The sequence below is a fragment of the Scardinius erythrophthalmus genome (genome assembly GCF_964197995.2).
Source record: "Scardinius erythrophthalmus genome assembly, chromosome: 12".
Taxonomy (NCBI): Eukaryota; Metazoa; Chordata; class Actinopteri; order Cypriniformes; family Leuciscidae; genus Scardinius; species Scardinius erythrophthalmus.
In genome coordinates, this window is record NC_138232.1 from 3,990,645 (window position 1) to 4,013,253 (window position 22,609).

Here is a 22,609-nt window from a genome sequence, read left to right on the forward strand (position 1 = left end):
GCCCTCAGCCTCTGCTTCCTCAATGGAAGACGTGACGGCGGGATTGAGGAGATCCTCGAAGTATTCCTTCCACCGTCCGGTGATATCCCCAGTCGAGGTCAACAGCTGCCCACCTCCACTGTAAACAGCGTTGGTAGGGCACTGCTTCCCCCTCCTGAGGCGCCGGACGGTTTGCCAGAATCTCTTCGAGGCCGACCGATAGTCCTTCTCCATGGCCTCACCGAACTCCTCCCAGGCCCGAGTTTTTGCCTCCACAACCACCCGGGCTGCAGTCCGCTTGGCCCGTCGGTACCCATCAGCTGCCTCAGGAGTCCCACAAGCCAGCCAGGCCCGATAGGACTCCTTCTTCAGCTTGACGGCATCCCTTACTTCCGGTGTCCACCACCGGGTTCGGGGATTGCCGCCTCGACAGGCACCGGAGACCTTACGGCCACAGCTCCGAGTGGCCGCGTTGACAATGGAGGTGGAGAACATGGTCCACTCGGACTCAATATCTCCAGACTCCCTCGGGATCTGGTCGAAGCTCTGCCGGAGGTGGGAGTTGAAGATCTCTCTGACAGGAGATTCGGCCAAACGTTCCCAACAGACCCTCACAGTACGTTTGGGTCTGCCAAGTCTGTCCAGCTTCCTCCCCCGCCATCGGATCCAACTCACCACCAGGTGGTGATCAGTTGACAGCTCCGCCCCTCTCTTCGCCCGAGTGTCCAAGACATACGGCCGGAGGTCGGATGAAACGACCACAAAGTCGATCATCGACCTCCGGCCTAGGGTGTCCTGGTGCCATGTGCACTGATGGACACCCTTATGCTTGAACATGGTGTTCGTTATGGACAAGCTGTAACTAGCACAGAAGTCCAATAACAGAACACCACTCGGGTTCAGATCAGGGGGGCCGTTCCTCCCAATCACGCCCCTCCAGGTGTCACTGTCGCTGCCCACGTGGGCGTTGAAGTCCCCCAGTAAAACGATGGAGTCCCCAGTCGGAGCACTTTCCAGCACCCCTCCCAGAGACTCCAAGAAGGCCGGGTACTCTGCACTGCCGTTCGGCCCGTAAGCACAAACGACAGTGAGAGACCTATCCCCGACCCGAAGGCGTAGGGAAGCGACCCTCTCGTTCACCGGGGTGAACTCCAACACATGGCGGCTGAGCTGGGGAGCTATAAGCAAACCCACACCAGCCCGCCGCCTCTCACCATGGGCAACTCCAGAGTGGTGAAGAGTCCATCCTCTCTCGAGGAGTGTGGTTCCAGAGCCCAAGCCGTGCGTGGAGGTGATCCCAACTATCTCTAGTCGGAATCTCTGAACCTCACGCACAAGCTCAGGCTCCTTCCCCGCCAGAGAGGTGACATTCCATGTCCCTAGAGCTAGATTCCACGTCCAGGGATCGGGTTGTCTAGGCTCCCGCCTTCGACTGCCGCCCGATCCACTTAGCACCGGCCCCTTACGGTCCCTCCTGCAGGTGGTGGGTCCACGGGAGGGTGGCCCCACGTCACTCCTTCGGGCTGAGCCCGGCCGGACCCCATGGGGGGAGGCCCGACCACCAGGCGCTCGCATACGAGCCCCAACCCCGGGCCTGGCTCCAGGGTGGGGCCCCGGCTGCGCCATACCGGGCGACGTCACGGTCCTCCTTTTTTTGGGCATCATAGGGGGTTTTGAACCGCTCTTAGTCTGACCCGTCGCCTAGGACCTGTTTGCCTTGGGAGACCCTACCAGGGGCATATAGCCCCAGACAACATAGCTCCTAGGTTCATTCGGGTACTCAAACCCCTCCACCACGGTAAGGTGGCAGTTCAAGGAGGGGAAGCTTTTTTTTTTAAAGCTTAATGCTGGTGGCTTTTCAATGCCATTATATGTATTATATGGGTTTTTTTTTATTCTCCTTTCCATAAAAAGGATCCATGGTCCATAAAAGAAAGAATGTCATACAGCATTAGAACAAAGCCAGGGTGAGTAAATTATGACTTAATGTTCATAGGATCATCCCTTTAAGATAACTTATCTGAAGCTACTCGACTTCTGTTCAAAGTCTGAGGTATAGTACAGTTATTTACAGCCCTCAATCACGTCACATTCAATCACAACTAAAAAAAAAATAAATAAAAAAATGATATAAAAGCTCATTCAAATGACTCTAAAAAGTTAGAGAGTCACATAAAGATATGCGTTTGCAGGGATTTTACAGTGGTTAAAGACTTTTTAGGCACAGCGTGAAGTGGGACCCCTTAAAGGAGAACTCCGGTCAGTTTTAACATTGAGCTCATTTTTTTGTACATTTGGAGTGCTGTCAATACAGAGAACAACGACAAAAATCGGTGTTGCCTACACCGAGTTATTCTATTTTTTAAAATTGCACCCTGTTGACTTCAATGGGGCAAGTACTAAACCTGCTTTTAGCCTCTTAACATCCTTGATGTGTCATTACAAGTGCACAGCTAATGTGAGTGATTCCTTCAGAGTGAACACGAGTGGATCTGACTGCAGTAGATGTGAAAGAAATGTATAAAAATGATGTTATTTAAGCCAGTGCAAATACCTGTGTTTACATCCTGTTTTCGGTTGAAGTCCAAAGTAGTCGATTGCCGAGTTCACGCGCATAGGTTTAGTACCTATGATCACGCGCGTGAACTCGGCAATCGACTACTTTTTTAAATCACTTTGACAAGTGGATTATTGCTTTTGTAAAATGTTAAATGACACCAATGTTACATTTAAGATGCACATTTCTCTAGTATGAATCTAAGCACCTCCCTCACATGAGGGGAAAGCAAAAAGGATGGAGTGAAGAAGGACGTAAAGAGAGTGATGAGGAGGAGAACTGACTCTTATCGATCACCGTCAGCAGGAAAAACAGCAGGAGCAGCAGGAGAAGTCAAACGCACACTCAAACCTTGAGGAAACTAGCAGTGTTTTATGGAAATATATGGTACTTTTTCTAAGGGCCAATGTGGTAACAAAAAAATACTTGTAAATCTTTCTGAAACTGTATAAGACTAAATATTATGTTTGTTGTTTTATATCTATTTCTATCACTGTTTAAACTGAAAATTTGCAGATGTTTCCTTAAAGAAGCTGTATGATCTGATGTGACCTAATGCAGTCAGGTTGATTCAGTTAGAATAAATAATACAATTAAGTAATAGAAAAAATTAATAATAATAATATAATTAAAATAATTAATTATAGCCTACACTAAAATAAATAATAATAAAAATACTAAATAATTTGTTTTTATTAAAAATAATTAATTTATATGTTAACACGTTCGATTTTTTGGTTAGCTGACAACTTTTTTTTCCGGTTTATTAAAGCTTGCTCTCACATCCAGCATCTGCAGTGCCGTCTCCTCCGCAGTGCCTTCACTGCAGCGCTTATGAGACCTGCGGATCAATAAAGACAAGGACACACTGTACACCGCTTCAGTACGACACACACACACACACACACACAGAGCCTGACGACTCAATTACACAGAATTACACAGAATTCTGATGCCCAGTCATTCATTTAAACACATTCAGTGGCCACTGTGTGTTCGTTTACTAAAGATTCAGTCTAATTTGATGGTAACATTTAAATAATTAACATGAATAATAAAAATAATTCTGAAGCATTTATTACTCTTAGCTACTTTAGATTAGGGTCCAGTTCTTCTCACTATTAACAAAAAATTAATTATGACTTTTGCCTCAGTAAAGTCAGTTAGTAAGAATGTGGTCAAGCAGAATAAGAGATTAATATGTGCTTTATAATTCCTAATAAACAGACAATATCCTAGTTATATGCATGCTAATAAGCAACTTAATACTGAGAATTGGACACTAAACTAAAGTGTTACCTTCAACATTTACTAATACATAACTAAAATGAAAAGTTGTATCGGTTAACATTATTTAATGGAACTAACAATGAACAGTTGATTAGTTTATTAACTAATGTTAACAAAGATAAATAAATAAATACTGCAACAAATGAATTCCTCATTCATTTTAGTTAATGCATTGTTTTCTAATGGGACCTTATTGTAAAATGTTACTAATTTGATTATGCTTTCAGCTTCCAATAAAAGTCTATTACTCACTGTTTTACTGCATATATGATCACATTTCCCACACAATCAACACAGTCAGAAAACATGCAGAAATACCAAGAGGCCGTAATAATGACTGAATATCAGTGTTGTTGTGAACTCACGCAGAGATTCGTGGCTTTCGCAGAAGTACTGTGACTCTCTCTCTCTAACTCTCGACTGATAAACCCACTAAATGACAGTTTTGCATTATGAACCACGTTTGCCATTTCTGCAGATACAAGAGTAGCAGGATTATGATCAGCTAAGCCCAGGGTTATGAATAATTCACAGCTTTCAGTTAACGGATCACAGTGGCAACTGATTCTAGAGTCCCTGCACACACACACACACACACACACACACCAACCACGCCAACGCTTGTACAACTTGAGCCATGTGGGCTCTGCTTTTCTCGGGGTCGGCTAAAATGATACATCATACATGTGTGACGTGACTTCAGATCTGATGTCACATCTCATGATGTGGATTCCCTTGGACTAGACCACTTCAGGTTCATGCAAAACCCTCAAAAGATGCTGTATGGACATTTACTCAGATAAATTGCTTTGCATTTGGGCAACTGACATGATATTTCATCAGTAAACACAATGTCCAGCAGAGTGACATGCTATGTAGTCCATGTAAAACTAGTTTAAACAATATTTTTAGAATAGTTATCATGCATTCTGTCTCATATTAACTGAGAAAATATATATGAAATATCTGTACATTTCGAAATTCATTTGACAAGACTTGTAGGTTAACTGCAAAAAAAAAAAAAAATCGAATAAATCGGGGCAAAATGATGATTAAAATGGTAAGAAAATCAAAAGAATTGGCGGCCAGTAAAAGAAAATGCATTTTCCGTTATACATACTCATAAGGTTTAACCTAAAATGATATTTGATATTTACCCAACTGTGGCAAAAACATAACTGAACACCAGACCTCTTTGGACCTCTGATTGCAAGCTGTTCAACCACGATAAATAAAAATAATAATAATAATAATAATACATAAAGTACAAATAAATATAAAAAAAATTGCCATCATAAATAATGCCATCAAAAACTACAGTTTTAACCAGGGTCCAAAATATGAGACCACCAGTGAAAATTGTATTTTCCTAATTTAATGCAATATTTTAATATGAATGCATACTGTATATACACTGTAAAAAAAAAAATCCTTTTTCAAAAGTGTAACAAAAATAAAGATTATTAGAGTATGAGGAAAATACTACTTCTTCAAAATTTCACGCTTAATTAGCCTATTTGTAAAATTTACATGCAATTTATGATTTTTTCAGTGTATTTTTCCTGCATATAATCAAAGTCACAGATGAAGGTGATTCTAGAGGTGATTGTCTACTCGTCATTGGGCAAGTGACCGGGTTCTCTTTGCTGTCTGCAACTATAAATAAAGTATATTCCACTGGCACCCTGCACTGAAACTAAACTCCTCTCTCCTAAAACCTCTATACACACAGCCAACAAAAACTGGACGGATGTCCACACACACTGAAGCCATCGCTGACGCGCTGCCCTACACAAGTCAACACAATTTCAGTCTATCGGCTGCACATCGGGCTGATTAAAGCAGTCCGGAAATGTGACGACAGCGAAATAGGAGAAGACGAGAGGAGGGAAACGTCACTCCATCCTCAAGCACGTTTAGTGATACTGCTAGAACTGATCATAAATGACGTCTGAATTATGTCACTAGAATTTCACCATTCGTTATAACTCACAATTAGTCATCTTTTTGTCATCACTACCTTTCCAAGTGTCACATTTCACCCCCAAATCAAATTAAAGAAATTATATTTTGCAAAAGAAAATTGGCATAAACATTGAGCACATATTCTTCTCAAATTCTCATTACAATAATGCATCTAGATGTTTTTCTGTTGAAATTTATAATAATAATTCTCATTATTGATTCTCACTAGATTCTATTAATACAGTTACTCTATTACTTTACATAAATACTGGATTACAGTGATTTTTCCCATACCTGATTTAATTAATAAATAAATGAGCAAAATTCAAAAGGAATACAAAAAAAGACCATGATATATAAATCAATAAATAAATAAATTACATATATTTTTTCTCTCACATAATGGTAATACAAATTTAGAGGAAAAACTGCTGATAATATAATATAATATAATATAATATAATATAATATAATATAATATAATATAATATAATATAATATAATATAATATAATATAATATAATATAATATAATATAATAAAGTTATTTTGATTTTGTTGTGAAATATAACATGGACATATTCTTGACAGGTTTCGTGACATTGACCCTTACACAGGCTATCGTTTCTATTACACAAGAGAGACTTACAGGATTTGATATAGACTTAAAATATTTGTTGAGTATAAGACAATATCTCACCTGGTAAATCCAGCCTAAAAGAGAAAGATGTTCCAGGATCTGCGAGTGACACTGGATACTCCTGACATCAGACCAGTGTTGGACTAGTGGGTGTGTCTAAAGCTGTCACACACACACACACACACACACACACACACACACACACACACACACACACACACACACACACACAACACACACACACACACACACACACACACACACACACACACACACACACACACACACACACACACACACACACACACACACACACACACACACACACACACACACACACACACACAGATTATTGTTTGCTCTGACACACACACTCATGCATTAAACTGAACTTTGACAACCCCACCCCACAAGATGGCAGCCGATCAATGATTAGCCAGAGGAATGTCATGTCAACATTACAACAGACTGAGTGTTAAAAAGAAAGGTACAACTACCCGGCAGACATAAAAACCCTGAAATAAATCCTCAAAAGAGCAACCAGGTATGTGCTTTCCCATCACCAGCGAAGTACCCATGTTTAGTGCATACTTGTAGTCCTAAGCCAATTGGGACAGACTATGTCCCATATTAATATGTCCCAAAATGTTGGAGAAAGAAACATAAACATCAGTAAACCCACCAGTATTACTGATGGATACGCCCGTGTTCAATACTGTGGTCGAGTAAGGGAGCTAAATGGTGCTAATTGCTAACTAAAAGTTGTTCAGCACACAGTAAACTGGATCTCGCCCACCACAGGATCCAGTCAATACCATTGATCAGGTCAAAGTGAAGGAAGACTGAGGCCAGCAGATATCTAAATGCTCAATACTGAGACTGATAATGGCTAATGTTAGTATTATTATCAGTCTAGAGTTTGCTAAGCACTATTAATATTATTAAGTACTATTGCTCAGTTTGCATGTGCTCGGAAAAAGAAAATCATTGCCAAGAAAAGTCATGGACAATCTCACGTGTATGGCAAGAGATATAGATATATAGATAAGCCTAAATTAATAGATAGATAGATGGATGGATGGATGGATGGATGGATGGATGGATGGATGGATGGATGGATGGATGGATGGATGGATGGATGGATGGATGGATGGATAACTCGAGAATGAATCTCATTGGTTCTCGCACATCAAGCGAACATGCTTGAGCTTCCACAACTGATGTGTGTGTTGATCAATGTTTAAATGTGAATAAAAGCCTAAATTAAATCTGTTCATCATATAAAGTGATCGAGTCTCTTCAGAAATTTGGACTAAACTAAAATTCATATGGATTAGTTTTACGATCTTTATGAACTTTTTGAAGCGTCAAAGTGGTAGTTGCGTAGCTGTCAATGGAGGGACAGAAATCGCTCCGATTAATAAAAATATCTTGATTTGTGTTCTGAAGATTTTTAAAACTAACTCAAACTAAAATTAAAATAAAAAAGGAAAATAGGTAAAGCTATATTAATACTTTTAAATATTATTAAATGCTATGGTGTCAGCAACGCTATTCTATTCTGCAGACTGATTATAGTGTACCTCCAGTTGCATGTAATCAAGGGGTTGTGTGGGAATCAGAGTTTGACAGGTCTCTCGTTCCTCTTTAGCCAGCTCAGCGCCTCAAGTCAGTTTAATTGCACTGACTAATTTCCAGAAGATGAGCCTTACAGATTCACTCTGCTAATGTCTTTCCAATTTCAGATGAGTTCAAACCCAGTTCATGCTGACAATGGCCTTTTCTTCATCCTCAGAAGTCCAATTTCCTCCACGACCCAAAGGGAAATTCAAAGGGTTCTCTTCTATTCTGTGTGCCTAAATAACCATATTAATGTTTGGCCCGTGTACTCTCTCTCAGTTCGTTCCTCCTCAGCATGAAACCCAATCTAAGAGCAGTTCACCGCAAAACAGATACTAATGAAAGCCACATAAAATAACCTTAACGACCAAAATGAGCAGTCAGCTATCTACAAATGACTTTTTTATGCCTTTACATGATTTCAAAGTTCCTTTGCATATAATAGACCCTTACATGCCTCTTTCTTCCTCTTGCTTTTGCCTCTAAACATAATAAACAGATCTCGAAGACAAATTTCTTGGCTCTACTTCAGTGCATTCAAGTGTGAAATACAGTGGCTGAGGCAGCAAAGAGCATCCATTACCAACACTGCAACACACACACACACACACACACACACACACACACACAGTGTTGGGTACTCTAATGTTGTGTTTTCATGTTTTATGGGGACTTTCCATTTACATAATGATTTTTATACCGTACAATCTGTATCTCTCAATTGGTCCTTGCATCCAGTAGCTTTACAAATTTCCTCCAGTGTCTTACTCTCAATTACTCAAAATAATTTCTCAGATGAAACTCACATTCTGTCAGTAATATGTATTGCCTGGTGGATTTTCTAATTCATTTCTTCTTTGCTATTTGTTCATCGGAATGTCGTCTCTTTGGTCGTGTGTCGGCCATATCAAAATTCAAGAGAATATAATTATAACATCGTTGTCGTTGTCTAGGACATCTCTCCTCTAGCTAACTTCCCTCTTCATGCTTCTCTCTTCTCCACTCCCCCCCTTCATGTGCACGCGCACTAACCCCCCCACCCCCACCCCCAAATCATTCTTGTCAGTTATTGGCTGGAACACTGTTTGTTATGTTTTGTGGTCCAGGCTGGGCCAGTTTGTTTTTGTTGTCGTTTGTGTAGCCTGGGCTGTCTACAGAGACCACGTTTGTTTACAGTGTGTTCAGGGGACAGGCATCTAGAGGATAGTGAGATAGATGTTTGCTGGATGTGGCAAAAAATATTTCGGCCTAAAAAACGCACAATATCGCTTAGAGCACCTTAAATCAATGGGGTATTTCCGGAAAGTTTTAAACATGTTTTCGTACAGCCCCTATTGAAAGGACCTCATCATTACCCCACTGTGCATAACAACTTCCGGCCTATCTCTAAACTCCCATTCATTTCAAAGGTTTGGAAAAAGTTCCACTGTTACAGTGTACTTAACCTGGATACTTTTAATAATCTAGACCTGTTTCAATCTGGGTTTAGAGCGCTGCATAGCACTGATCAGCATTGCTGAAGGTTACAAATGACATTCTGCTGCCACTGATTCTGGGTCTTCTGCTATTCTGATACTTTTAGATTTGAGTGCCGCATTTGACACTATTGATCATGATATTCTTCTGAAAGGACTTGAGTGGGCTGTTGGAGTCCTAGCTTTACAGTGGTTCGCCTCATACTTAAAGGGGACTTTCTTCTCTGTAAATATCGGTTCATTCACTTCACCATCTGCGCCTATCCATTGTGGTGTTCCACAGGGATCTATTCTCGGCCCTCTTTTGTTTTCCCTCTACATGCGACCTTTAGGCTCAATATTCCAGAAACATTACATAAATTATCATTGTTATGCTGACGACCTCCAACTATATCTTCCAATCAAACCAGGAAAATATTTTTCATTAGATCATCTCTTCTCATGGCTCAATGAAGTCAAGACCTGGATGACAAAACGCAAGTAACTCACTGAAACTGAATGAAAATAAAGCAGAAGTGCTTCTACTGGGTCCTGCTGCTACCAACAACTCCATTAAAACACATTTAGGTTCCTTAACAACGGTGCAAAAAATATTGGAGTCTATTTTATCATCTTCTCCAATTTGGCAAGCATGAAAATGCACTATTTCTATTTCAAATTTAAATTTTTAATTCAATTTGCTGTTTCTTTGTAATTAATTGTGAAATTTAAATGACTGAGTTTGCTATGTGCAACTTTTGATTTAATATCTTCTTTTATATTTAAATTATTTTATTTAATTAGTTTTAGTAATTTTAGTACTTAAACTTAAACTTTACATCAGGTTGCCAAGGCAATATATCAAATTTTTGCTAAAGTTTTTAATCTACTATTTATATTTTATTATATTTCAGCTTCATTTACATGAATGGGAACGATTTTTAATAGCTTTAGTTTTAATTAACATTACCAATACTGCTTGACATAAGCAATAAGAGAAATGCTTGCCTAGTAAACGCCCTAATTAATGGATGGAAATCAATTGCAATGTTTGTGAAATACTAAAGCTCCACAGCTGTGTTTGGGTCTGAACATGGCAGGTGAAGCTTTGTGTAGGAAGACAGTCATAAACTGCATGAGAGACACTGATTCATTCATTCAATAAATACCCAAGAGACTGATTCACACTCCCTCCATCTCTCGTGCATTAATAATAATGTGTTGGAGGAGCTGTATAACTGCTTACAGCAGAGATTACAGTCACACCCTGAAACAGAGGCTCATTTAAACTGAGAAGAGAGTTCACACATTCAATGTCAAATAATATACACAAATATGCACCAATATAGTCTTAAATTCAGATTTAAGGAACTAAATTCACTTCTGATGATTTAAAGGGATAGTTCCCCGAAAAATGAAAAGTACGGGTTTCATTCTTCTGTTGAACACAAAAGAAGATATTTTGAACAGTCGCTGGTCCCCACTGACTTCCATGAACAAAATAAAAAATACAATGGAAGTCAACGGGGACCAGAAACATTTTGGTTACCGACATTCTTCAAAATATATTCTTTTGTGTTCAGCAGAAGAAAGAAACTCGTACAGGTTTGACACAACATGGGGTGAGTAAATGACAGATTCAAGCATACAAGATTTAGTCTCAATCTCAGCTCAATATACTGATGAGAAATGTTCATATTCAGATCCCTGAAAGAAACTCATTAGTTTTCTTGCTTATGGGTGGGGTTGTAGAAATATCTAACAAGCTGCATTAAACTTCAAATAAGTTCTCACTCGCACATCCTCTCAGCATTCGTGAAGCACAAGTAATCATTTTCAGAGACGTTTAGAAACTGAGCGACGGATTATTGATGTCGGATCGTTGGCAATGCTCAAAGCATAAATCTCACATCTCTCCTCAGCATCTCTTTCTCTCAAGCGTTTAGGCTCAGTCGATAGATACGTGATGTCCTTCCATCCGCCTCTTCAATTTGTTTCTCTCTATCTTTGTCCATCTCACAGACAGACAGAAACTTGGGCAAGACAGCAGAGAAGGATCAATGCAGGATCTCACGGCAGCCAAAAGTGTGTTTGTGAGGATTTTGCACGTGTTCGTGTGTGTTAAGGCAAGGTCACGGCGCAGCTGATATCCACACCGCCTCACACACACATGAGAACCTGTCAAAAAGCAAGCCATCCTCCTGGAAATACGACGCTGGAGAGATGCAGCAGCTGAGATCTTGTTGCATGCATTCCCTGAGGCTTCAAAGAACAGCGTAATCTATCCTATAAAAGACATCATATATAGACATACACTTTTAAAACGTCTTTGCAGCAGCTCTGGTTCAAATTCAACCAGCAACAATGTTCAGATCATAACTTCCTCTCTTTTCCAAAGATATCATCACATGATTCTGTTCTTCCTAAATCCACTTTATTTTTTCCATACGACCATTGTGAGAGGCTTCCGGATTCATCCGCTTCCTGTTATTTTTAGCACTACAAAACAGCTCGTTACGTTGCTTGATATTGCAAGCTACTATTTCTATTTTAAAGTATTGACATAATTATAAACACAATGGTTCAAAGCACAAACAGTTTACTGCACTTTGCTGCTCTAATGAATCAGAAGTCTCGCACATACAAAATAGCTTGGATACTATCTAAATAAAAAGTACAAAAAGATGTCCTACTAAAAGCAAATATTGATTTCTGTCAGGATCACTATCGTCAAAGATGACTGACAATTTCTGTCCTGGTCTAACATGGATAAGAGTAGAGAGAGCAGTGATAACCCTCCACAGGGTAAACAGAACAGAACCAACATAAATGTCTTAATGTTCAATAATTTAATGTAACAACATAATTCAAGAAATATGAGTCTGATTCGAAGAGGAATATGGACGAGAGGAGGAGCTGGGGATGGAGGAGGGTCATTCGCTCCTGAGCAACGCATTGATTAAGCTGCAGATACTAATTCCTTGTAATTGACGGGATAATGTGTGTGTTGTTTGGTCTCAGTGTATGTAATGATTGTTGATGAGCTCACAGGAAAAATTTCACACAACTAGGATTAACACATCAATCAATACATTTCTATAGGTAGACGTGGATCAAGCTTGACTGGCGTGACCTAACAAATGATTAGTAGTTAGCAAATAAAAAACTTATTTAGTTATAATAATGTATTTTATACAGTACAGTGTGTTATAAGTATATTATAGGCCTACTATATAGTAAATTACAAATTGTTAAATAAAATAATAATTTTATAATCAATTTTATAAATAAAATGATTATATAAATACTGGGCAGCAAATAAAATTAGAGCTGCAAATTACAACTAAAGCTCAATCAGGCAAAACACAAACAAAAGCACTAAATTATTTTTATAAATAAAATATCAAATGACATATTTACTAAACTACTGAACAATTGTATTAATTAAAATTAATTAGTTAATAAATGACAAAATTACACTACTTTAATTAAATTAAACTATAAATTGTATTACACAACAACTGAATAATTTTATAAAGAAAATGCTTAATTACCCTTAATAAATAAAAAAGTAATTTAATACTATAAATAAAACATCAAATTGATTTTTGATTTTTTTTTTACATTTGCAAAAAAATTAGACCTGCTCGATCAGACATGTTGCCAAAACTACCAGCAAAACTAAATTACTAAATTAATTTTATAAACAAAATAACAAATTACATATTTACTAAACTACTGCATATATTTATAAATAAAATGATAGTTTTTTTATAAATAAATTACATTTTTACATAATTTTATAAATAGAATGCTAAATTAACCTTATAAGTAAAATTCCATCTAAAAAAATGTAGCTAAAAATTACAACTAAAACTCGATCAGACATGTTGCCAAAACTACCAACAAAAGCTGATTAATCAACAGAACAGAAATTAGCGCTGTAACCAGCTTCGAATCCCATGTGGGCAGTAACACGGGTGATATGATTTGTGCCCTTGAGCTTGACACTTGACCCCAATCATCCAATGACACTGCCTTGCTGAACCCCGAGTCATCCTTCAAAGTACAAATCATTCAATCTGGGTTATGCAACTAAACCACATCATTCAGAATGGAATACTATACTACTAACTGCATACCATACAGTTCCTCATAAAAAGTGTTCAATGATAATCTTTTCTAAAGGTGACATCTTGGCTGGAATGGAGTTTGGAACTGTTGCATTGAGATGTTTATCCCACTGTTAGTGCTCAGACCTTGTATTGTACCTTGAGTTCAGTTAAAAGCCTCTAAGTCTAAAGACACACTATCCCCGGTTTTATTCGCCATCTGAAGCTACTGAAGGACAGATTCAGAGTGAAGGTGAACGAGTCCTCCAACACAATCCAGTTACAGAGCGTTTATGACTTCATAAGGTGAATGGATTGCAAAAATCTATACAGTTGAGATTAAATACTAAATTTAAGATAAACAGTGTAAAAAAAAGGGTGCACTGTTTTTGTACCTTTTTTCTGAGAAGGTATAGCGCTGAATCAATGCAGGATAACAAACGCCAAACTCCCACAGAACTGTGCACAAAAATCGAAACTTTTTCCCGGCAGAGCAAATAATAATTGGCCCAGAGCTAAAGAGTTCAGGACAGGTGCCAAGAGACGATTCAGGACCCTGGACAGTTCAAGACCCTCCGAGACGAGGATTCACCCTTTGACTCGAGCAAACGGACATCTGGTGTCTGTGAACCAGCGGTTAAGCTTGCGCAGATGTAAGATCAAACTAAATGGCAACAGAGACAACCATTAGACATCTCCTAATCAAACAGCACACTGGTGTAATGATTCATGGCCTTCGCTGCTGCCAGACCTGCTGCTATTGATTTATTAAAAGCAGACCTTTACGGTTTAGCATGCAAAAAAGACACTAAAGTCTCCTTTGGGAGCAACTGAGATTGCACTTACTAAAATGGTCTATTGTGAATCTCAGAATAGAGGTCTGGGTTAACAAGTGCCCTAAATTGCCATCTTTATTCATGCTACTACAAGGTACTTCAATGGTGCATGACCAAAATTGGGTATTTTCTTGTTTGGCTAGTACAAAACAGAAACAAATCAGTCTATTTTAAACTAAAAGTTGACTACTAATTTTAGCAATTTAGACTATTAATTCCAACATTTAGACTAATTCCAACATTTAGACAGTATGTGTATTCTATAAACAATAATATTGAAACACATACAAAAACACAAGGTGCACTTACAAAAAAGTACATTGGAGTACAATGTAAATATTTCATTATCAAAGTACCATGGTATTACCATATTGTGGCACTTTTTTGCAAGGATTTCATGGTATACCATGAAATGCATGAAATGCATAACTTTAGAATAGCATACTATTCTAAACATAAATTAGTAAGTACATTCTACAAATATTAAAAGTCTTAAGTCTCGGAAAAATGGCTTCAATGTCTTGTAGGCTTATATTATTAGTTAGCTTAAGTAGTTTATTTTTTTCCAATAGCTCATATTTTGCCAAATGCAATACATGTGATTAATGAAGAATGCATAAAAGTCTAATTCATTCATGTAATTCAATTTGATTCGACACATGCATATTAATTCCAGGTGCACAGAGCGTTCAGTGTTCAGCATTTCATGCGAAGAACCGCAGCGTTCTTTAAAGACTGCGCAAGCGTTCAGAAATAAATGACAAAACACAAGACCACACGTCATCCGCTTATATCGATACAGGTCTCATTTCTACAGCCAAAGAAGAAACAAAACCATGCGTTAAGACATACCAAACACAGATGAACGAGAATCCAGCCTCTCTGTGAGCCTCCACTCTAGTAAAACACAATAACGGTGAGCCGTCGGATTCGGTTTAGGGAATCGGTTCGCTCGGCGAATTCGTTTCAGCGAGTTCACAGCGACTCTCCTTTTCCGTGGTGTTTTCGTGTAATTAAATACATGTTTCGAATCGATACAACTTCTGAATACGTCATTTATATGGTGTCCCTCAGTCTACTTATACGTGATTTACAAACGCATTGCGAAACATTTCAACTAAATAAAAAAGAATCGGTTCAACAGAATGATTCGTTCGCGAATCGAACATCGCTAAAACACAAAGGTATCGGATGAACACAGCCAGTGTTGTGCTGCGGGTGTATCAGATGGGGGATGGTCAGTCAATAGACCCACGTTACATATTAATGAGCACCATACTAAGATCAACGAATTGGTGACCAATGAAATAATACATTTTTTTTATATATGATATGAATTATTCCACATTCTTGTGAAATACATAACTGACGATGGTTCAATTAAACTCTATAGCTATTAACTAAAAATGACCAAAACAATTGGTATTATGGTATTTGGGATGTTTTAACAACAACAAAAAAGTACTGTGGCAGTACCATGGTACAGTTGTGTTAATACCACTTATAGCCTATATTCATTTACATATATTCAGGGTCTATTAGGGTTTATTTTTGCCACCTATTGGTGACACATTGGTAATGCATTTACTTCAATGTGTTGTTGGGGGCAGCGGTGTCATACTGCAGTAAAACTAAATATTTGGTGACGTCATAATATTTAACACAATATTCATGAGCTGCTTTGCATTTTTGACATGCACTCTTTAAAAAAGTTCAATTCAAACCTGTACGAGCGCCTCTTGTGCAGTAAATGTGCACTTCTGGCAAATCTGCTCCTAAATGTAATATTACATGAAAGGAATTTGCCTGCAAACACAGATGGTCCGTGTATGAAAGCAGATGGAGGTGTTGCAATGTTAACTTCTCTATTTGTTGGCACAGGTAGAACAACAATCAAAGCTCCTGTAAGGTTCATTCCCCAAAGTCCACAAACCTCGGGCACTAAACACATCACCGCCTCGCAACACAGATGGGAAAACAGGAATACGCTGTTCGCTGCCAGAGAAATGTGCTGAGCGCTGAAATATTAACCAATACATTTATTGTTAATGCATCCAGTGAGGTTGAGTTTTGTTTTAGCAATTGGATGGAGCCATTGCTATGAAATGTTCCCAAATAAATCCAATGCCAAATCCAAAGCTGAAACTTCAAGAAACTTTTCTAAAGAGTTTAAATTGAACTCAAAACCAGTATCTGATCTCTCTCACAGACCTACTTTCAAAGGTCAACCTAGAAACGTCTTGTACCAGAGCAAGTACCTCTAGAATCAGGTTGAGAAATAGTACCATAATAACACACCAAATAAATCCATTAAATGCCATTATTGAGAACGAGGTCAAAGGCCAAATGCCATACACATACTTAAAACTACCAGACTCTACCTTCATTGTTAAATTGCATGCTTACTTCTCATGTATGAAGGATGTGGATGCCCTCTGTTACAGCAATCCTGAGGTATAAAGAGTAAAGGACTGTTGTGGATCGTACTTGGTGTCACAACAGGACAGTATTTATGGTCAAAACAGGCGATGCCTGCCACTGTTTTACATGCATACAGTGAATAAGGGCTGACTGAGGGCATCCAATGTATTTGTAATTATGCAAATACCATATATATATGAAGAGTTCAGATGCAAAAGCCTCTAAGTGCCATCTGAAATTTTCTTCTAGAATGATCATTTTTATCAAGCTCATATATTTAAGTTCAATAATTTCACTTAAATGGCAATGCAAATTACCTATTAATTGTCATTTAAGTGAAATTACTTAACTTAAATATACAAGCTTTATAAAAATGGTAATTCTAGAAGAAAATTTCAGATGGCACTTAGAGGCTTTTGCATCTGAACTATATATATATATATATATATACAGTGTTGGGTAAGTTAAAAAAGTAATTATATACTAATTACATATTATACAATATAATTATGCTATAATTACATCTTCACCAGTGTAATTAGATAATAACTCTCTCTAAAAAGTATTGATTTACTTATTACTAATACTTTCTAAATCCTAACAACCTCGACCAGTTAAGCAATACAAGGATAGACATATACAATTAATTGCATAAATTATTCTTGAATTGACCAAAGTGTGAGAGAAGTATGTATGTATGTGTATATATATATATATATATATATATATATATATATATATATATACTGTATATAAAAAGTTGTATATATATATATATATATATATACTGTATATAAAAAGTTGTATATATATATATATATATATACCCCATACCCCATATACAGTATATATATACACTAAAATCAAGAATCTGTGATTTGTTAATTCTCTTTGAACTTTATTTAACTGACAAAAGTGCAAAGAAAATATTTCCAGTGTTTTCACTGAACAACTTAATTGTATTTTGTAAATATATATATTTTTTGATGGCTGCAAAACACTCCAAAGAAGTTGGGACTGAGGTAAAATAAAAATGAAAAGCTCGTAGAATATCCGAGTTAAACTCTTTTGAAAGAGTCCACAGTGAGCAGGGGAGATGGTGATATGTGAGGGGATCGAGTCCGGGTGTAAAAGGAGCATCTAATGACAAAAAAGGAGAATCAGACAACGACGACCATGGACTGTGGTCAGCTGTCTTTATCAGGGGAGATTGGGCAAAAAATCCACTTACAAAACTATATCCTCAATTTCCAAACTGTTAAAACGTGTAATTCAAAGGAAAGGTGATGTGACACCGTGAATATGACTCTGTCCCAACCTTAATCAAAATCGAAATATGATTATATTTACAAAATACAATTAAGTTGTTCACTGAAAACACTGGAAATATCTTCTTAGAATTAAAGAGAATTAAAAAATATCACAAATTCTTGATTTTATTGCATCTTTCAAAATGTCCCAATTTATATATACTGTAGTGTAGGCCTACATACAGTATATAGGCCCACACACACACTCCTACATCTATCTTCATGAGGACATTCATTGACACAATGCAATCTCTAGGCGCTTACCCTAACCTTACCCATCACAACTAAGTGCCTAACCCGACCCCTGACCCTAAACCGACCCTTAACCCAATATAATCTTATACCTAAAACCAAGTCTTGACCCTCAAACAGGCGTTTAAAGGCTCTCAGAAAGTGAGGACCGGCCAAAATGTCCTCACTTTACTCTCTTTGTCCTCACTCCAATGGTCTAAAACTCAAACTGGTCCTCACAAAGATAGTTGTACAAGTACACACACACATACACACGGTGTTTGGTGTATAGCCTATTATGTTTGTATATTTTAAACTATTTGACAAGTGAATGCGATCTCCATTCCACTAGCGGGAGCCTCGCTCTCCTCATGTGACTGTATAAAGCGCGGCGAAACAATACCGGAAGAGCAGCTGATGACGTTCTTTCCGGCTCCGGTCTCTCAGCAAGAGTAAAGGTAGGCCGAAACAAGAGCCGAAAATCCGTTCAAAATCTTCATCATCTTATTATTTTATGTGTCGTTTCAAGCGAATTCGCTTTGAATAAACCCCATATAATGGATATATCTTAGTCTTGAGAAAATATGCGGTGGGGAAATGCTATATTTAAGGCAGGATAATGTCCCTGTCTTGTATGCGACAGCGCGAGAGTGTTTCACGGCTGGTGTGAAGTCAACACTGTAACATAAGATGAGGAAATAACATTGAATAAAAGATTTATTGGTGGTGTTCCAGAAAAGAATTAATTTAAGTGCCTAATCCTTCTTGGAAACTTATTAATGTGAATACGTCAAGGCGTTTCTCATAAGAGTTATCTCTGATTAAAATGACCGCGTTATTACCATGTTATTCTCTTTTAGCCATGGTACTAACTTAACATGTACATACTATGATACTTAAATATGGTAGTGGTTTGATACCATGATATTACCATCACTGTACTACAGCAGTACTTGTGTGGATTCAGTGGTGTCGATTGATGGTAATAGGGTGTTTTGAACAAATACCATGTTTCTGGTTGACATTTATATTATGTAAATGATACTGTAAGATATACCAAAGAATACCATGGTGTTTATGGCTAAACTAGGGTCTCAAATGTTGTTGCTCTAAAGGTGTGTGTCTATCATACTGATAAAATATACCTTGAATGCAACACAAGTCACTTAAAAGCGTCTGCTAAATGCATTAAAATGTAAATATCATAATGTATGAAAACTCATGATTGTGTTTTTCTTTCTGCAGATGTTGATGCCCAAGAAGAACCGCATTGCTATCTATGAGCTCCTCTTTAAAGAGGGCGTCATGGTGGCCAAAAAAGATGTGCATCTCCCAAAACATCCAGAGCTCGCAGACAAGAACGTACCCAACCTTCACGTGATGAAGGCTATGCAGGTGAGTGCTTCTGAACATCATTCTTAACCCGATTATTCTTAATGAGCAGACATTGCACGTGATCATGTAAAATGCGTTTACCCTTTTTCTTTATCAGAGTTAGGTCTTAAACGGCTTAAAGGAGAACTCCGGTCAATTTTAACATTGAGCTCATTTTTTTGTACATTTGGAGTGCTGTCAATACAAAGAACAACGACAAAAATCGGCCGAGTTATTCTAGTTTTAAAATTTGCACCCTGTTGACTTCAATGGGGCAAGTACTAAACCTGCTTTTAGCCTCTTAACATCCTTGATGTGTCATTACAAGAGCACAGAAAATGTGAGTGATTCCTTCAGAGTGAACACGAGTGAATCTGACTGCAGTAGATGTAAAAGATATGAATAAAAATGATGTTATTTAAGCCAGCGCAAATACCTGTGTTTACATCCCGTTTTCGGTTGAAGTCCAAAGTAGTCGATTGCCGAGTTCACGCGCATAGGTTTAGTTACCAATGATCACGCGCGTGAACTCGGCAATCGACTACTTTGGACTTCAACCGAAAACGGGATGTAAACACAGGTATTTGCGCTGGCTTAAATAACATAATTTTTATACATATCTTTCACATTTACTGCAGTCAGATCCACTCGTGTTCACTCTGAAGGAATCACTCACATTTTCTGTGCACTCGTAATGACACATCAAGGATGTTAAGAGGCTAAAAGCAGGTTTAGTACTTGCCCCATTGAAGTCAACGGGGTGCAAATTTTAAAAAGAGGATAACACAGTGTAGGCAACACCGATTTTTGTAGTTGTTCTCTGTATTGACAGCACTCCAAATGTACAAAAAAATGAGCTCAATGTTAAAATTGACCGGAGTTCTCCTTTAAGCATAAACTGATCTTTACAGTTTGATTTTTGCCTGTTACTCTGATTTCGCCCAGCTTGTAAACTTATTGAATTGCGCATGTATGATATATTACTGTGGATTGAGCACATCCAGACAGAGCGAACATTGTGCAGTAAGGGAGGAGGAAATGTATCGCAAAATCAGACTTTTATCCTATATAAGTGAGTCTGAAAGTGTGTGCGCTCATCTCGTGCATCTGTAACTGCATGAGAGGATAATAAATGAGCCGTACGTTTCCCTCTGACATGTAGCAATACTCTGAACTTTTAATGCTTTATTTATCATCACAACTGACATAACAAATGAAATACTCAGAGTCAGATACGCAAATTAAGTCTTGACGTGACCGCCGGGAAATAACCTGATTTATTAATAAAGCCTGGTAAACGTGGTTTACCTCCGTTGTCGATTTATTGGTTTTCATGTAAACCTGGACAACAGGTTATTTCAATAAGCTGATTTGTGAGTTATCAGTGTGCTTGTAAACATGCTCATTAGTAAACCAATCAATGACAATGTGAATGTATATTGAAATACCTCTGCCTTCCCAGTCTCTGAAGTCATGTGGGTACGTGAAAGAGCAGTTTGCTTGGCGCCACTTCTACTGGTACCTGACCAATGAGGGCATCCAGTACCTGCGGGACTTCCTCCACCTGCCCCCGGAGATCGTGCCCGCCACCCTCCGCCGCCAGACCCGCCCAGAGACCGCCAGACCCCGTCCCAAGGGTAAGAGGGTCATCTTCCTCGCTTTCACCGTCATCATGTTCCATAAACTTGTTTTCCATGCAATTTTTGTAGAATTTCAACATCTTTTCCATTCATAGTAAACATTTTCAGGACCAAAAAATTTAGATCATATAACCCAATTTAAAAAGTAAAATCATTACTATTAGAAAACTGTTATTGCTTGAATATAGTGCATTGACTACTTGATTCAACTTGATTTGAAGTGGATCAAAAATTGTCCTAAGACAAGAACGGGTATTGTTCAAAAAGGTTTTGATCCACTTCAAATGTTTGACTACTGTATTTAGCGTGGCCTATAAGTGGTTGTGTATGAATACGAAGTGGCAGTCCATTTCAAAGACCTCGGCTGAAGTGCTAAATCAAACATGCTGTGTGTTTCAGGTCTTGAGGGAGAGAGACCGGCTCGTCTGGCCCGTGGTGAGGGAGACAGAGATGCTTACAGACGGTCTGCAGCTCCACGTACGTACACAACACACACTGACTGACCGTTGACATCAGCACATTCTTTAGCTGTGGCCTCGACGTGCAGCATCGTGTTAAACTAAAACCCTTTGTCTCACAGCCGGTGCTGATAAGAAAGCTGAGGCTGGTGCAGGTGCAGCCACAGAATTCCAGTTTGTAAGTGCTACTGTTTAAATACTATTTATAATGTCATTTCAGTGCATTACTCTGTTACAGAAACACAAGCTTTGATAATCCACCTGGGAATTTGGAAGTTGTGACGCTCACTTTTTGCACGTGCTTCCTTTTGTTTTTTCAGAGAGGTGGTTTTGGCCGTGGCCGAGGAGGACAGCAGCCACAGTGATTTTCCACATTATCTGTACAATAAAGGTTCAAAAGTACTTTTGTGTCAGACTTGTTCATATATTGGTTGCTGGTACTTATGCATTCAATGCAATGCAATGTATCTGATGGTTTAAATTTAAAGAACTGGTTCATTTTAAATGTGCAAACACGTGTGTGTGTAATATGTATTAAGAGTTCAGATGCAAAAGCCTCTAAGTGCCATCTGAATTTTTCTTCTAGGATGATTTTTATCAAGCTTGTATATTTAAGTTCAGTAATTTCACTTAAATGACAATTAATTGGTAATTTTCATTGACATTAAAGTGAAATTACTGAACTTAAATATACGAGCTTGATAAAATTATCATTCTAGAAGA

At 38.2% G+C, this 22,609-nt stretch overlaps 2 protein-coding genes across 4 annotated transcripts in view; one reads left to right on the forward strand and one right to left on the reverse strand.

The window, feature by feature from the left end:
• Positions 1–15,354, reverse strand: part of pacsin1b (protein kinase C and casein kinase substrate in neurons 1b) — a 33,233-nt gene extending 17,879 nt beyond the window's left edge. Inside the window, exons 1-2 of one of the 3 annotated variants that reach the window (XM_081381235.1) lie at positions 15,305–15,352; positions 6,491–6,592 (exon numbers count right to left, since the gene is read on the reverse strand). The gene's annotated coding sequence lies outside the window, so the exon portion shown is untranslated. Of the gene's footprint in view, positions 1–6,490; positions 6,593–15,304 lie in introns of all 3 variants that reach the window. The other 2 variants (XM_081381238.1, XM_081381240.1) reach the window with 2 other exon arrangements.
• Positions 15,355–18,801: 3,447 nt separating this feature from the next.
• Positions 18,802–22,288, forward strand: rps10 (ribosomal protein S10). The gene is made up of 6 exons (XM_081380637.1): positions 18,802–18,872; positions 19,660–19,809; positions 21,251–21,425; positions 21,828–21,905; positions 22,009–22,064; positions 22,207–22,288. Exons 2-6 carry the CDS (start codon positions 19,660–19,662, stop codon positions 22,249–22,251), a joined length of 504 nt encoding a protein of 167 aa, XP_081236763.1. The 5' UTR covers positions 18,802–18,872; the 3' UTR covers positions 22,252–22,288.
• The last annotated feature ends 321 nt before the right edge of the window (positions 22,289–22,609 follow it).

Excerpts from the sequence above, each read along its gene's own strand:
- rps10 (XM_081380637.1), top strand. The coding sequence starts at position 19,660 with ATGTTGATGCCCAAGAAGAACCGCATTGCTATCTATGAGCTCCTCTTT. Across the intron at positions 21,426-21,827 it reads CGCCAGACCCCGTCCCAAGG|GTCTTGAGGGAGAGAGACCG; the intron begins GTAAGAGGGTCA and ends TGTGTGTTTCAG. Across the intron at positions 21,906-22,008 it reads CAGACGGTCTGCAGCTCCAC|CCGGTGCTGATAAGAAAGCT; the intron begins GTACGTACACAA and ends TTTGTCTCACAG.